General features: G+C 48.2%; 1 protein-coding gene across 1 annotated transcript in view; it reads right to left on the reverse strand.

The window, feature by feature from the left end:
• ADAMTS16 (ADAM metallopeptidase with thrombospondin type 1 motif 16) overlaps positions 1-14453 on the reverse strand; it is a 176810-nt gene that overhangs the window by 33507 nt on the left and 128850 nt on the right. Inside the window, exon 21 of the mRNA XM_061129511.1 lies at positions 12926-13052. Within this exon, the coding sequence (XP_060985494.1) occupies positions 12926-13052 (127 nt within the window). The remainder of the gene's footprint in view (positions 1-12925; positions 13053-14453) is intronic.

A 14453-nucleotide genomic window follows, 5' to 3' on the forward strand; every position in this document is an offset into this window, starting at 1 on the left:
TCATTTTCTTGTCTATACTCTCCAAAGCCCATCTGCCTCAGTCTGCACATCTAAACCCCGGGGGTGGTAACAGTATCCAGATAATAACTGAGGCTATTCTGAGGATTGATGACTTAATCCCTCATTTCAGGGAGCACTAGACTCTTGCCAGGTAGTATCATCATTATCATCATCACCATCATCGGGGAGATCTAGGTTTGGTGGGGCCTGAAGCTTATGTAATTGAGGTCAACTCCTGTAAGGAGAGTAACATCAACACTGGGAAAGCAGATGGGATCGAGAGGAGCCTTTCAGCCTCAGCTCTGGGGGCCCCACACAACCCTCCTAACCACTAACATCCCCTCAGTGACACTGCGCCTGGGTTCCTTGGGCATTTCTACTCCTCTTTGGAAAGTGATGTAGCGGTGAATACCACTGGTTATAAGCATCTGAAGAGGCATTTTCTACCATGATTCAGCTCTTACAAGTCACACAGTGAGGAAGAGGGCAGAGTGACCAGCTGCTCGGGTTGGCCTGGAACTGAGAGGGTTCCCCAGACAAGGGACTTTTGAAGTCAGGACCATCTGGGCCATTTGGGCTGTGCTGATCACTGTAGGGATAACTTATCTTCTTTTCTGATTTAACCATAGGCACGTGCAGAAATTTCCAATAATTTTCCTGCATATTTCCATCGCCTTGCTTCCCCTTACCACCGCTAATAGCACAGCACTGTGCCCATTTCGTTGTCTTACAACCGTTTAGCTGTCAATCTAACGACAGCAAACAGATGCCTTTAGTGAGACGTGGTGGACCAAGTCCGCGGGTTCACCTCTGTTGCCTCCCCCGCTGCTAGTGAAGGAAGGAGGTTTCCCCTTCAGAGGTTGACGTGGGAGAACCAGGGGGCTGTTAGAATGGGAGGCTCTGAGACCCCTGGACCCAGGGCCCTTCTCTGTTGTGTTGGGCACACGGGTTGGCCCGCCCCTGACGCATATGCGTCTGATAACAGGACCCACGGAAGAAACAGATGATTCTGGGGTAAACTTTGGCAAGCGACAGAGCTGCTGAAGAACCCGGTCTCAGCCCAGAGACTGTCTAATGAGCGTCCTGATGCCGGGACAAAGGGGGATTGCGAGGTATCGGAGGGAGATGTCAGCACAAAAGGGAAAGAGAAACCCCCACCACACGACTATTAGAGGGGAGCAACACAGAGGGGGTAGGACCTGTGGGTAAGGGGGGGGGCATGGGGGCAGGGAGGGAGAGGGAGGTGGGACGTGAAGAGAGAGAAAAAGAAAAATAATGGAAGGGCAGCAATATATAATTTTTTTTCTTTTTCATTTTCATAGAATTTTCAAAAAGAAAGAAGCAGAATGTCTTAATAGAGGGAATGATCAAAAACAAAGAAGAAAAAAAAGTGTGTGTCAGGTATTTAACAAGCAAAACTGTCTACAGCAGAAAACTTCAAAGCTAAAATCTTAAACATCTCCAAGAACAAAAAGAGAAAGAGATGGGCATTTGAAAAGAAAACGAGCACATTAAAATCCAAGTCCAATGTGTCAAGAGTTCAGAAGGCAAGAATGTGCAGAATGAAGGGGGAGGTGATTAAATCCTTTTTTCCCCCCCTAAACTGAAAGGGCCCATATGGGCTTAACAAACAAATGACGATAGGACAACATGAAAGCAGATGAGAAAGTTGGGAATAAACAAAAGACCCCAGCGATTTTACAAAAGGAGAGGTAAACATAAAAAAAAACACAAAATACCCCGTTTCCAAGTAAAAGACTGAGAATCTAATAGTAGCAGACTTCTCAGCAGGTGCAGGGGAAGGAAGAGGGTGATGTCATGCCCATAAAACTCCAAGTGAGTGTGACCTCCACCCCTGAATTCTCCTCTCAAACTCTGTCATCCCTGAAGCCTCAGAAAGTTCAACCCCCCTGAACACTTTCTCAGACAGTAGAAAGAGGCTGTTTTCCTAAATACGGTGCCAGCCAACGGAGACAGACAATGGCCTGGCTAATCCACGTGGTAGAGAGAGAAGGGGTGTCCAGGATGACGGGCTGGACCAGAGGCGCTGGCACTGGTTCCCCCAGTGCCCAGGCCCCAGGATGAGTTCCCCGGGGAGAAGAGACTGCCCGGCATGTTTAACCAAGCGAGAGGCACGGGACAGACCTGGGACACCCTCACCTCCGATAAACCCTGTTCACGCTTGCTCACTGAGGTCTGCCCGACACCCTGACCCTTCTGCTCCCAAGGCTCCAATCTCCTCTGCCTTGCTCTATTTTTTCCTTTATATCCATGGTTCTTATCACCTTCTAAACATGCCATTGTTTCAAAAATACACTATGTTTATTATTGACTGTCTCTTCCCCACTAAGCTTCCCAAGACTTGGACCTTTATCCTGTTGATACATGCCAAGTACCCGGCACAGAGCGGACACTCAACATGTATTGGTTAAATGAGTTCATGAACATGAATTGTTTTAAGGGTTTATGTAAAAAAAAAAAAAAAAAATTCAGGCAATCGTTAGCTTTTTAGAAAATACAACTTTGTATACAAAAGGATACAGAATCAGGATGTTCTGCTTAACAGAGAATAATAAGTAACGATGTCAACAATGAATCCCAATGAGGGATATAACCTCACTGGAAGGAAGGAGGGAGGTAAAAGAACTTGGTGTGAAGAGAGAGCTTAGTGATGTGAGTCACACAAAATGATGCTGAAGAGCCGCAGCCTCCCCTGTGATGGATCAGAGGGTGATCTCCAAACCAACACAAAAGGAAAATGATGACTACACACAGTACTGAGAAACGCTGGAACAGAGCCCAGAAGAGAGAACCGAGGAAATGGAACTGTGCCTACTGGTCAGTGGGGCTGGGTGGGTGGGGCAGGGAGTGTGGCCTCTCAGAGTGAGCTTTTAAAAAAATCAATTAAAATAATGGATGTAAGAAACAAAAACCAAGGTTTAGTGCAAAAGCTGAATTTTGAGAACTTAAGTGAATTATTCTCTTCAGTCCTCTTTTTTATTGTTAGATGTAATAAATGCATGAAAACGGTTAAAAATCCCAATAGTTGGAATTCTGTTTGACGCAGAAATAAAAGAAGGCTGCAATCACACGGCAACTGGAGGCAGGAGGGGAGACACTTGTGTGTATTCCTACGCTGCGTGGGATCCAGACAAATCTAAACGTTTGAGGAGACTGCAGTCTTCAAGACAATTACATTCCTGGTGACCACAGTCAGAAGCATATTAGGCATTTGTCCTCTCTCAGGTCTTTGGCCCTGAACTAACATGGAACCTGTTAGTTCTAACATGGAGATCAAGCTGAACACAGAAGTTTTTATTCTGTCATGTGGTCCTATTTCATCCCGCAACACCATTTCTTTGTTGAAATGAGGTCCTGTTTTGAAAGGGGTATTTTAATTGAAAATATAGTTTACCTAAACAAATATATACGAGGATCTCTTTGGCTCTGGGAATATTGTTTAAAAATTATGCATGTCTTTAAAATGCAATGAATCATGAGTAATATTTATTAGAAACTATAAATAAAATTGGGACTGCTGAAGCAGGAACATTGTCAAAATAAGGTGAAAAATAATATAAGATTCAATGATGATATTCATACTTGTTACAATATCTTATAGCCACATGCTAAAATTAATGAATATATCTCCTTTTTTCCTGAGACTTTAATGTTATAAGGTCACCACAGCTGGTGAATATCCTTGGCCAAATCATGTGGCTTGTAGATGACTTTGGAATGACAAGACATCAAAAGTCCATCAAAACTAACCTGAATTCTTAAGACAATTCTATGTGAACTGCAAAATAAATGATTAAACTCCTGTATCAAATTCTAGTCAATTCGTTTGGCTGTCCTCTTAAGCTAAATCTGTTTCAAGGTTACATGAGATCACTATACTCATTTGCTCAATTTTCCTATCCTAGAAGGTCAGTGATTTTTTTTTTTTCTTTTTAATTTAGTGAAAGTAAGTTTAAGGTGGTGGGGGTGAGGTGGGGTGGGGTGAGGAAAGCAGACAAAAAGGAGAAGGATTATGATTGGGGGGCGGGGGGAGAATTTTTTCCTTCCAAAATAACTCGGGTAGCTTTTTAGGGAGCAGAAAAGTGCCATGTCACACTTTACCATGTGGTATCATCTTGTAAGTTTGGTCTGAAACCTTAAAAAACCGTATGGGGCCTCTATTAAGTCAGAAGCCCACCCTCTGCAGAGGTTGCTATGGAGACAGATGTGAAGCTGAGCATCCGGCCAGCCTAGAGTGCAGACTTTCTAAGGGGGTGGAGGGGCGCAGCCCTTAGGAGGGCGACAGGGAGATGCCACCTTTGCCTTCTTCCACTCCCTCCCCCTTGACCTGCTCAGTCTGGACTTGTGGGCTCGTCTTTAGGAAGAAATAAAGGCCAGATCCCCTCCTGCCCTTCCCAGGTTCATGCTGACTTCTGAATCTGGGAGCGCAGGGTAGGTTGCACGTTACCTCTGAAGAGAAGGTTCATGGATTTGTCTGATGCTATAGCCTTGGACTTTTCATACATTAAAACACAATAAGGAGACAGGCTTGTTAAGGGCTTCCCAGGTGGTGCTAGAGGTAAGGAACCTGTCTGCTAATGCAGGAGACTCAAGAGAAGCGGAGAAGGTAATGGCACCCCACTCCAGTACTCTTGCCTGGAAAATCCCATGGACAGAGGAGCCTGGCAGCCTTCAGTCCATAGGGTCGCTAAGAGTTGGACACGACTGAGCGACTTCACTTTCACTTTTCACTTTTGTGCATTGGAGAAGGAAATGACAACCCACTCCAGTGTTCTTGCCTGGAGAATCACAGCAAGAGGGGAGCCTGGTGGGCTGCCATCTATGGGGTCGCATGGAGTCAGACACGACTGAAGCGACTTAGCAGCAGCAACAAGAGAAGCAGATTTGATCCCTGGGTGGGGAAGATCCCTGGAGAAGGGAATGGCAACCCACTCCAGTGTTCTTGCCTAGAGAATTCCATACACAGAGGAGCCTGGTGGGCTGTAATCCATGGGGTTGCAAAGAGTTTGGACACGACTGAGCAACTAATGCTTTCACCTTTTCAGATTTATTATTTTTTTCTTTTTTATCCTAATTCTTGTTGAGCTAACTCTGACCACCACACCTGTACCCATGACCTGTGTGACTGGGCTCAGTGTAGGACCTGCAGGTCCCAGCGGGCGCTCAGGAAAGTGCCCACCTGACTCACGGGGCTGGTCAGGGCCCTGCCCATCTCGCCCTCTCCCCGTCAAGGCCGCAGGCTGCCTTCCCGACTCCCCGGTGGTGGAACGGAGCAGGACCCTATGGGGCCCTCCCAGGACAGATGCCCCACCTCCTCTACCTGACTCTCGGCTTATACAAAAACCTGAGCCCAAGAGTAAACTTCATCAGAGAAGTGACAAAAATCCTGAAGAAAAGAAAGACCAAAAAAGACAAAATAATATTGATAATAGTTTAAGCATTAGACGAAGTCGAGGACCTTTAGCTCCTCCTCAGGGCTGGATAATGTTTTAGATCGTATACTTTGAGCTGCTGTACAGATGCCAAAATCCCCACCTAGTGGAAAGAGTTAACGACCTGATGATCAGACTAGCCATGGTATAAGCTGCTCCATCTTGCACGATTCCAAGAACTGGGAACAAACCACCCGAGGAACTGAAGACGAACTGTACTTAAAACAACCAAGAGGACACTGATCAGACCACAGATGACCAAACTCCAGGGTGACTGTCCAGAGCCGAGTGCGCTGTGTGGCATGGAGCCCCCTCCCTCCTGTGCACCCCCGAAATGCCCTGTTTAGAGCCCTTCCCCTGACCGGCTGTGGGGCGCTGGTCTTTGGACGTGGGTCCACCTTCTTTCCAGGTTGCCGGCCTCCTGAATGAAGCAAACTTTTCTTTGTACCAACACTTGTCTCTGGAGTGTTGGCTTTCAAGCAGCGAGTAGCCAGACCTGAGGTCAGTAACAAACGCTTAGCTTTTTTTTTCTTCCCACTGGAAAAACAAAAGCAATGTGGAAGGAACTCTCTCAGCGTTAGGGAGCCGCTCGCCTGGGCGTGTCCCTGCTCCCACCCTCACAGCTGCTGCCTGTCCCCGCCCGGATCACTCCCAAAGCCGAGGGCTCAGCGCAGCAGCTCCCCCACGGGAAGGCGGGAAGCGGCCGCCCCTTGGGTTTGTGGCCATGTCCAGGTGAGTTGCTTCTGTCCTTTACGGCGAGGTTCACCAGGGAAGGCCGTTCTCACCTGCTCTGCTCTCTCGCCTCTCTGGAGATCCCACGTCTCTGCTCACCCCCCGCCCCCACCGGGCATGCTCACGTGGTGCTGATGACCCAAAGCTTCCTAAATTTTACCAAGGCGAGGAGCAGGAGGCAGAGGCCCTGCCTCCCAGGCGGTGCACGCTTGGACCCCGCCGCTTCCCACAGGTGCCTGTTGTCTGCCCCCTCACCCTCCTCAGAGAACACACCCAGAGAACCCCAGCAACACTGCATGACCCATCTGTAAGGGGTTCACTCCAGTGCGAGGTCTGCCACAGTGCTCTTAGCTTTTTCTATAAATCCCTTATTTCAGAGAGCTTCATAATAATCGTGTGTGGCCAACCTGAAGATATTTTTGAAGTTACACTAATTTATGTGGCTGTCTGTGTTATTCATCTTTATCAAAAAGCAGTGATGTGAAAGAAGGAGAGAAGGTAGGATTTCCTACAGTAGAGGCCATAAAAGAGTAGAGTAGAAAGAGAATTGTACAAATTCATTAGAGAAGAGAACAGGCATGAAGCAATCAGACGCAAAGACGATTGAAGACTCAAATCCTAAATTCTGACCTAGATTTATTAATAATACATGAGCAGCCACATCTCATATAGACAGGCTAAGCTTGTAGGTAAAAGATATGCTTGATTTGATAAAGTCAAAATCCAACAGAAAATTATTTACTCAAGGTGAAGAGAAACCTAATAATAGAGCTACTTAAAAATAAAGAGAATGAAGAAATGTAAGGCAGGCCAAAAACAAGTAAAGGTAGCCTAGTGCAATAAAGTCAATGAAAAACAAATAGATCATCCACTAAAGGGATATTAGGAATATTGGGAAAAACCAGTATTAGGAATAAGCTTGTTCAATATAAAGAACAATTCATGCAGAAACTAGACCCCTACCTAACAACATAAAGTAGAATTTTAATGTTAACTACAAAGCAAAATTAATAGCAGAAACTGAAAAATAAACAATCCTAATGTGAGATTTCAAAGTATTTCTCTCAGAAACAGACATAAGAGATGGAACATATTTGAATAAAGAAGAAGCCTGATCTGTCATATAAATAACCCTAATACAACACAAAACACACATTCCTTCATTCCCACAGAAAATATCTGTAAAAACTCCCATGCCTAAGGCAGAACGGAAATCTTGGAAATGCTAAAAATGACATACTTTTTAACTCTTTCTTTGATCTTAATGTAGTAACATCTGAAATAACAAAAAATTCACCCTGAAGCCTTCATAAATTTAGAAATGCAAAACCACAATCATTGTAAGTAATTCACGGATCAGACAGTGAAACAGTGGTGTCTAACCTTACTCAAAAAACAACATACCGAGTTCTCCTCTCAGAAAGATGTGATTCTGAGTGAAGCTTCAGTTTTCAACAAATATTTCCAGAAGACCTGATTAGGACACTTGCAGTGAATATACACATGTACATACAGATTTTTAGTAAAGTCTATTTTATTTATCTATAGATCTACCTACCTATGTTGAGAAAGATTGAGGGCAGGAGGAGAAGGGAGTGACACAGAATGAGATGGTTGGATGGCATCACTGAATCCACGGACATGAGTTTGAGCAAGCTCCAGGAGTGTGAAGGACAGGGAAGCCTGGCGTACTTCAGCCCATGGGGTCACAAAGAGTTGGACATGACTTACCTACTGAACAACAACCTGCCTATTTTCTAAGTGCCACCTATCTATCTCCCTTTCCATCTATCATCTGTGTATTTTATTTGTCTATTCGTAGGTTTCATTTTCCTTTTTATTCCAACATACTTGAAGCATGTGCTATCATCTGTATTGTTAGGACACTTGGTGAATTTTAGTTCATCATATTGAGGTCTTCAGACCTGAATAATAAAAGTATTATGAACATTATAGGTATTATTTAGCCTTTGTAAGTAAGTTCCAAGTAAGTTCCCTGAAATATAAAAGTATTCCTAAAGTGCCTTTCTGAGTTCCTTCTGAGAGAACTCTGAACAAAGTGCCTTTGTTCACATGGATAAATATACAAAACAACAAAATACACACACACATATACTGACACACAAACATGCACCAAAACAAAATAAGTAAAGCAAGACAAGTAAGCAGACCAAAAAAAAAAAAAAAAAATTATGGAACTACATAAGGCAGATTTCCTGTGTGAAATGATGAATCCAGATCTAAATAGTTAGCTCACTTCTACATCCCCACTTCTGCAATGATTTTTCCACGTTAATATTTCAGTGACCGAGGAAACAAGTCAAGTCAGCCTTGATTAGGACCAGTCTGTCCATGTTTGTAACTTGGTTTTCATTACGGGTTGATCGTAACAAATGTCACTATGATGGTTTTCATTATGGATGCGTTGTAACAAACACCTTTATGAGCCTGAATGTATTCTAACTTCATTGTTTTGGTTCAGTAACATCTTTATTGGGGGAGATACAGCAAGACACCCCCTTTTACACTGAGATACTGTCACATCTAGCAGATGACACAGTCACCTGGTCAAGTCACGATGCTCAGCCTTCACACTTTACACCGAATGGTTCTCCAAAGACTGTCAAGTACAGGGATGGCCTAACGTTTTTGGTTTCTCTGGTTAGAAGGAGACAGCTAGATGCCTTTTCAGTGGGGGGCGCGGCGGCGGGAGGACAAGGTCTCTAAAGAAGAGGAAGGGCCCCTCAGGGAGGCGGCGTCTGCGGGTATGAACCGTGTGTAGCACCAGGTTGCCTGGCTCAGTCCCAGAAGAACCGCAGAGGGAACTGCGGCACCCGGAGGATGAGGCCTCTGCAAAGCTCCCCTGGCTGTGACTTCATGCATCCGCAAGTGCTCTGAAGTTTGGCAAAACGGATGCTCATCCCGCAAGTGGAAAGAAAACAGGAGATAACTGTACCACGTATCCTATGTCCTTCACGTCCACACTGTCATGTCACCAGGGGAGTCCATGATTTGAAAAGAGACAGGTAGAAAGAATAGACTTGTGGACACAGTGAGGGAAGGACAGGGTGGGACGACCTGAGAGAGAACCATGGGAACACAGACATCACCAAACGCAGAATGGGGAGCCGTGGGAATTTGCTCTATGATGCAGGGCGCTCAAACCCTGCGCTCTGTGACCACCTAGAGGGGAGGGATGGGGTGGGAGGTGGGGGGGAGGCTCAAGAGGGAGGGGCCATACCTATGCCTGTATGGCAGGAACCAACACAATATTGTAAAACAATTATTGCCCAATTAAAAATAAATAAATGTATATAAAAACAAACAAAAAAATAAATAACATTAAACAGGAAAAAAGAAAATAAATGAAGCTGTGCTCCAAACTCAAGGGTGACGTGTAATTGATTTACTAAAAGAAGGAACACTCCAGTACGATTCCCAGGGCTTCCAGAAAATGCTGTTGAAACAGAAGTTGGGCTGCTAGGTGGGAGGGCTGGCTCTGCCACTTGTGGAATCCGGTGCAAGGTGCGAAACCACGAGGGGTTTCAAGCTGGCAGCGGCGGAGAATTAAACCAAGTGGGGAACGTTTTCAGCACAGGGCCCCGAGCCATGGGGCAGGGAACACGCCCGCAAAGCCGGTCCTGCAGCTAGCTTATTCCCAGTCACTCTCATAATTAAATGAACTGAAATGCTTTCTTAACATCCTGGAAGTTAAGCCCTTTCACATGTATGGACCACCCCAGTGACGAGGGTCCTTTCCATTCCCTGGGGACCTGTACACTACTGGGTGCTGATATTTTCAAGGCTTAAACCTACGTTGCTGTTGCTCAGTTGCTCAGCTGTGTCTGATTCTTTGTGACTCCATGGACTGCAGCATGCCAGGCGCCTTCACCTTCTCCCAGAGTGTGTTCAAACTCAGGCCCATGGAGTCAGTGATGCCATCCAATCATCTCATCTTCTGTCGCCCCCTTCTCCTGCCCTCAGTCTTTCTCAGCATCAGGGACTTTTCCAATGTGTTGGCTCTTCACGTCAGGTGACCAAAATATTGGAGCTTCAGCTTCAACATCAGTCCTTCCAATGAATATTCAGGGTTGATTTCCTTTAGGATAAACTGGTTTGATCTTCTTGCTGTCCAAGGGACTCAAGAGTTTCCTCCAGCACCACAGTTGGAAAGTATCAATTCTTCTGGTGCTCAGCCTTCTTTATTGCAGGACAAGTGTTACTGCCCCCTCTCCTGTCCCTGGCAGCGCTGGTGTAAGGTCATTAGTTCTTCATGATCACTAGGACACGACGTTCCCCTGCTGCATCTCCTCCCTCATTTCTACCAAATGGACACAGTCACCCTCCTCTGGATCTTGGTTGTAAAAGAAACAGTTCTGCTGATGGGTTTGTAGGAGTCAGCAAAGTGTAGACAGAAACAATAGGACCATCCAAAGACCAAGGGGGAGGAAAACAGAGAAGGGCTCAGTTTGTACGGGGAGGAGGTATCGAATGACAAGACCCTTTATCTACACCCTCCCTCTGCATCCCTAGAAGAAAACTGCGGAGAGAGGCGAAGCATCCGTTTACCATCTGGAAAGTATTTTCTTTCGGTCTACCTTCAGCCGGTTGACCAGGAAGGCATGCAGTGAGCGCTTGTGCTTGGAAAACGAGAGCGGTAAGAGGAACGACAGGAAGAGCCGCTCCATTTAGATAAACTGAGAAATCGAAAGGAAATACATATCCGTGTGATTTATGGTTCATGTATCAAAAGCAAGCCATAAAAATGCCTGATCCTCGCTCAAATGAGCCGGGGGAGCGCCGCGCGCAGCCGTCCGCGGGGCCGGTGGAGCCTCCTTCCAGGCGCGCGGAGGCGGCGGCGGGGGCCTCGCTCGGTCCCCGCGGCGCGGCGCGAACTGCTGATGCTCCGTCACCGGGCCGGGCGCTCCCGCTGGGCCCACCTCGCAGACGTTTGAGATCATCTTCCTCCAGGCTGGGAGGCTCCCGGACTCCCGGCTGTCTGCCCGCGGAGATTTACGACCTGGGCTCGCACCCGGGGCCCTTGTGCGCCCTAGACGCAGCGGTGCGCACCTGTGGATGGAGACCGATGGGGGGCGAGGGGCTCCCACCAGCAGGGCTGTTTTTTGGTTCACGTCAGTTAAAAAGACGACCTGTGATTAAGATGTTTTATCCCCCTCTACCCCCACCCGCCTCCGCGCCCGCGCGCCCCCGCGGTCAACCAAAGACGGTGAGAGGGCCATGGGTGGACGCCTTGCAGGAGGCAGCCTAGTGAGAAAGACACAGGCTCTCCCAGGGGTAAATGTAAAGTTTGGGTGTGCCGCTCACTTAATCTGGAAGGAAAAACTGGCAGTATTCTGGGCAAGAAAGAAATGTATCTTACATTTCAGAGGACAACAGAACAACTTTAAAATTAAGATCTATTTTCCCAATTCAGTTGGGAATAGACAGTGCACAAGGATGGACGCATGTAACATAGGTTCGTTCTTCTGTGTTTGTCAGTGATCGTTCTGCTTCACAGACTAAGTAAATAACTAATGCGGACTTGTTTCTTATTTCTGGGAAAAAAGGGAAAGAGCCAAGATTTAGTGAGTGTTTTAGCACATGTCCTGGACCGAGTGAGAGCTTTTACATGGATTCCCTCAACACATCCCTGACCTGCACCGCCCTGATTAGTACAGGCGAGGGTGCTAATGTAATGTAGTAAAGTGTAATATAATATATATAATAAATATGATATATACAATAATATGTCCGTGTGCTAAGTCGTGTCCGACTCTTTGCCACCCCGTGGGCTGTCGCCCTCCAGGCTCCTCTGTGCGTGGGATTCTCCAGGCAAGGAGGGAGGTATTCATTTCCTCCTCCAGGGGATCTTCCTGACCCAGGGTTTGAACCTGTGTCTCTTGTGTCTCCTGCCCTGGCTGGCGGATTCTTTACCACTGTGTCACATGGGAAGCCCCCAAAGACCCCGCTTTCTGCTTTTTGGGGCGAAGTTCAGCAAAGCCAGCTACTGCGGGTCTTTAAAATAGAGACGCGTGAGACCAAGGCAAGTGCCTTGGCTGTCTGAAAGGCCTAGTGAGCTTCCCCTCTGTAAAGACGTTACTCGGATGCGTTTGACAGCCCCTCAGTGACGATGAAGCCAGGGAGACGCAGACAGACCGTGGATGAGCCTGGGGGGTGGCGGCTGGGGGAGGCAGGACAGGACCTCGGCTGCCCCCCGGGCTCCTGCCCGCGCCCGAGTCAGGGGGCCGGGGCGTTCTCGAGGAGCGTGTCAGGGCAGTGGCCCCAGGGACAGGTGACCGAGATGATCGAGGCCTGCTGCCACTCGCGTGCAGGGTCCACTCTCCCTGGACAGCCGGGACAGGCCTCGCCGCAGGCTCTCCTAACACGTCTCACTCAGTAAGGAAAGGAAACACCGGGGGACAGCACGGAGGCTGAGTGGGAAAGAGCTCCCCTGCCCACGGCCCGCTGCCCTTCCCGCAGCCAGAGCTGAAAAAGCCGGAACAAGCGCCGTCCACTCCGAGACCTTCGGCGCCGCGGCCCAGCCTGGCTAGGCCCGCCCCGACCCGAGCGCACTTTCTGTGGCTCACCGGTTCAGGCAGCTCCTGTTCCTCTCGCTTCTGCCGTCACGGACTGAATGGCCGCGTTCGGCACTTCTAGTCCCCGGACCCAGGAGCCCCGAGGACCGGGCGTTATACCTGCAAACCCCTGACACCCGTTCAGAGGGATGCGGCAGTTCTTACCTGGGGGGACAGGCAGACAGCTTGCAGGGCATGACCCCCGTGACCGGCCGGGCGTCGGGGCTGCAGAAGGAGGCGTTCACCGGGACGCGCAGGTCTCTATAGCAGCCTGCTCTCGTGGTCGTCTGCCCTGCGAGAGAGAGGGAGGCGCGGTGAAGACTCACAGACACCTCCCGTGGTAAAAGCAGGAGAAGAGTTAATGACGACGTCTCTGGAAACCTTCCTCCTGTGTATTATTAGCCTGCTTTGCATGAATGACATTTGGCTGACTATGATATTCCACTTCTCTGATCTGTCCTGGTGACTTTTTATTAGTGGGTTTCATCAGTTCTAAGATGGCTTCTATCTTCCCCCTGCATTAAAAAATATATATTTATTTTTACTTTTGGCTGCGTGCAGGGTCTCATTGTGGCATGTGGCCTCCAGTGTGTGTGGGCTCACAAGTTGCCCTGTAGGGGCTTAGTTGCCCCGAGACATGTTGGATCCGGACCAGGAATTGAACCCCTGTCCCCTGCATTGGAAGGCAGATTCCTAACCACTGGACCACAAGAGAAGTACCCCACCCCTACCTACATTTTAACATCTTTAAATGTGTGCCTCGCTATTGGTGCCAACTTATGTTTGGTGAAACAATCTGCCCCCCATCGCATCTTAGCCCCGACGTCCCCAGGCTGGCCTCCTGGACTCACGGAGCCGGCCGTCTGACAGATACACAATCCTTAGACATGCATTCAGCGCAAGCTTCCTGAAGGCCCTTCTCCAGGCGTCTGTGGTCTCTGTGTAGTCAAGGGATCAGTCTTGTAAGCCCCTGAATCCCCTCCCATGCCTTGCTCCAAGTCCACTGTTTAACTGAAACCACTTATATTTCCTTCACACACACACACACGCTCACGCTGCTCCCAGATTAAAAGCCCGCTCTTCTCTCGTTAAACTGGAGACCTCCTGGCCTTGTTTTCCAGCCCCGCTGCCTCTCTCTTGTGCCGACATCTCCCCTGGTCCTCTGACCCCCAGAGCCCACCCACAGCTGTGTCTGTACGTGGAACTTGGTCCTTAACCGCCGTCCCCAACACACCTGGTGGAAGTCCTGTCATCCCTCTTCAGCAGGCCCACACCCTGTCCTCCCACCCAGCACCTTCCCGTGCTCAGGGGTTCTCGGACTCGAGTGTAGACCTAAATCCTCTCGTTAGCTTAAACGCAGACTCCCGGCCACTTCTAGAGCCTTGGATCTGGCAGGCCTGGGGTGGGGGCGGGTCCTGAGAATGTAAGTTTCTAAGACGTGCTCACATGTCCAGGAGCTGCTGCCCCGCGGACCACACTCCCAGGACTGCTGCTCTAGGAACTATCAGAAGCTGCCACTTTAATGTCTCCTGTTACACAGGTGTGATATAGTAAAAGATGAATACTTGGTCTCTGTCCCTGGTTCTTGGAACAGCTCCTAGAACCTTTGGAGTCTCTTTGTGAGCCCCTGAGCAGACTGGTTGGTGGGGGTGGGGGGAGCCCTGCAAGCTTATGGATGGAGCTGGTCCCCAGA

The sequence above is a fragment of the Dama dama genome, chromosome 25 (genome assembly GCF_033118175.1).
Source record: "Dama dama isolate Ldn47 chromosome 25, ASM3311817v1, whole genome shotgun sequence".
Taxonomy (NCBI): domain Eukaryota; kingdom Metazoa; phylum Chordata; class Mammalia; order Artiodactyla; family Cervidae; genus Dama; species Dama dama.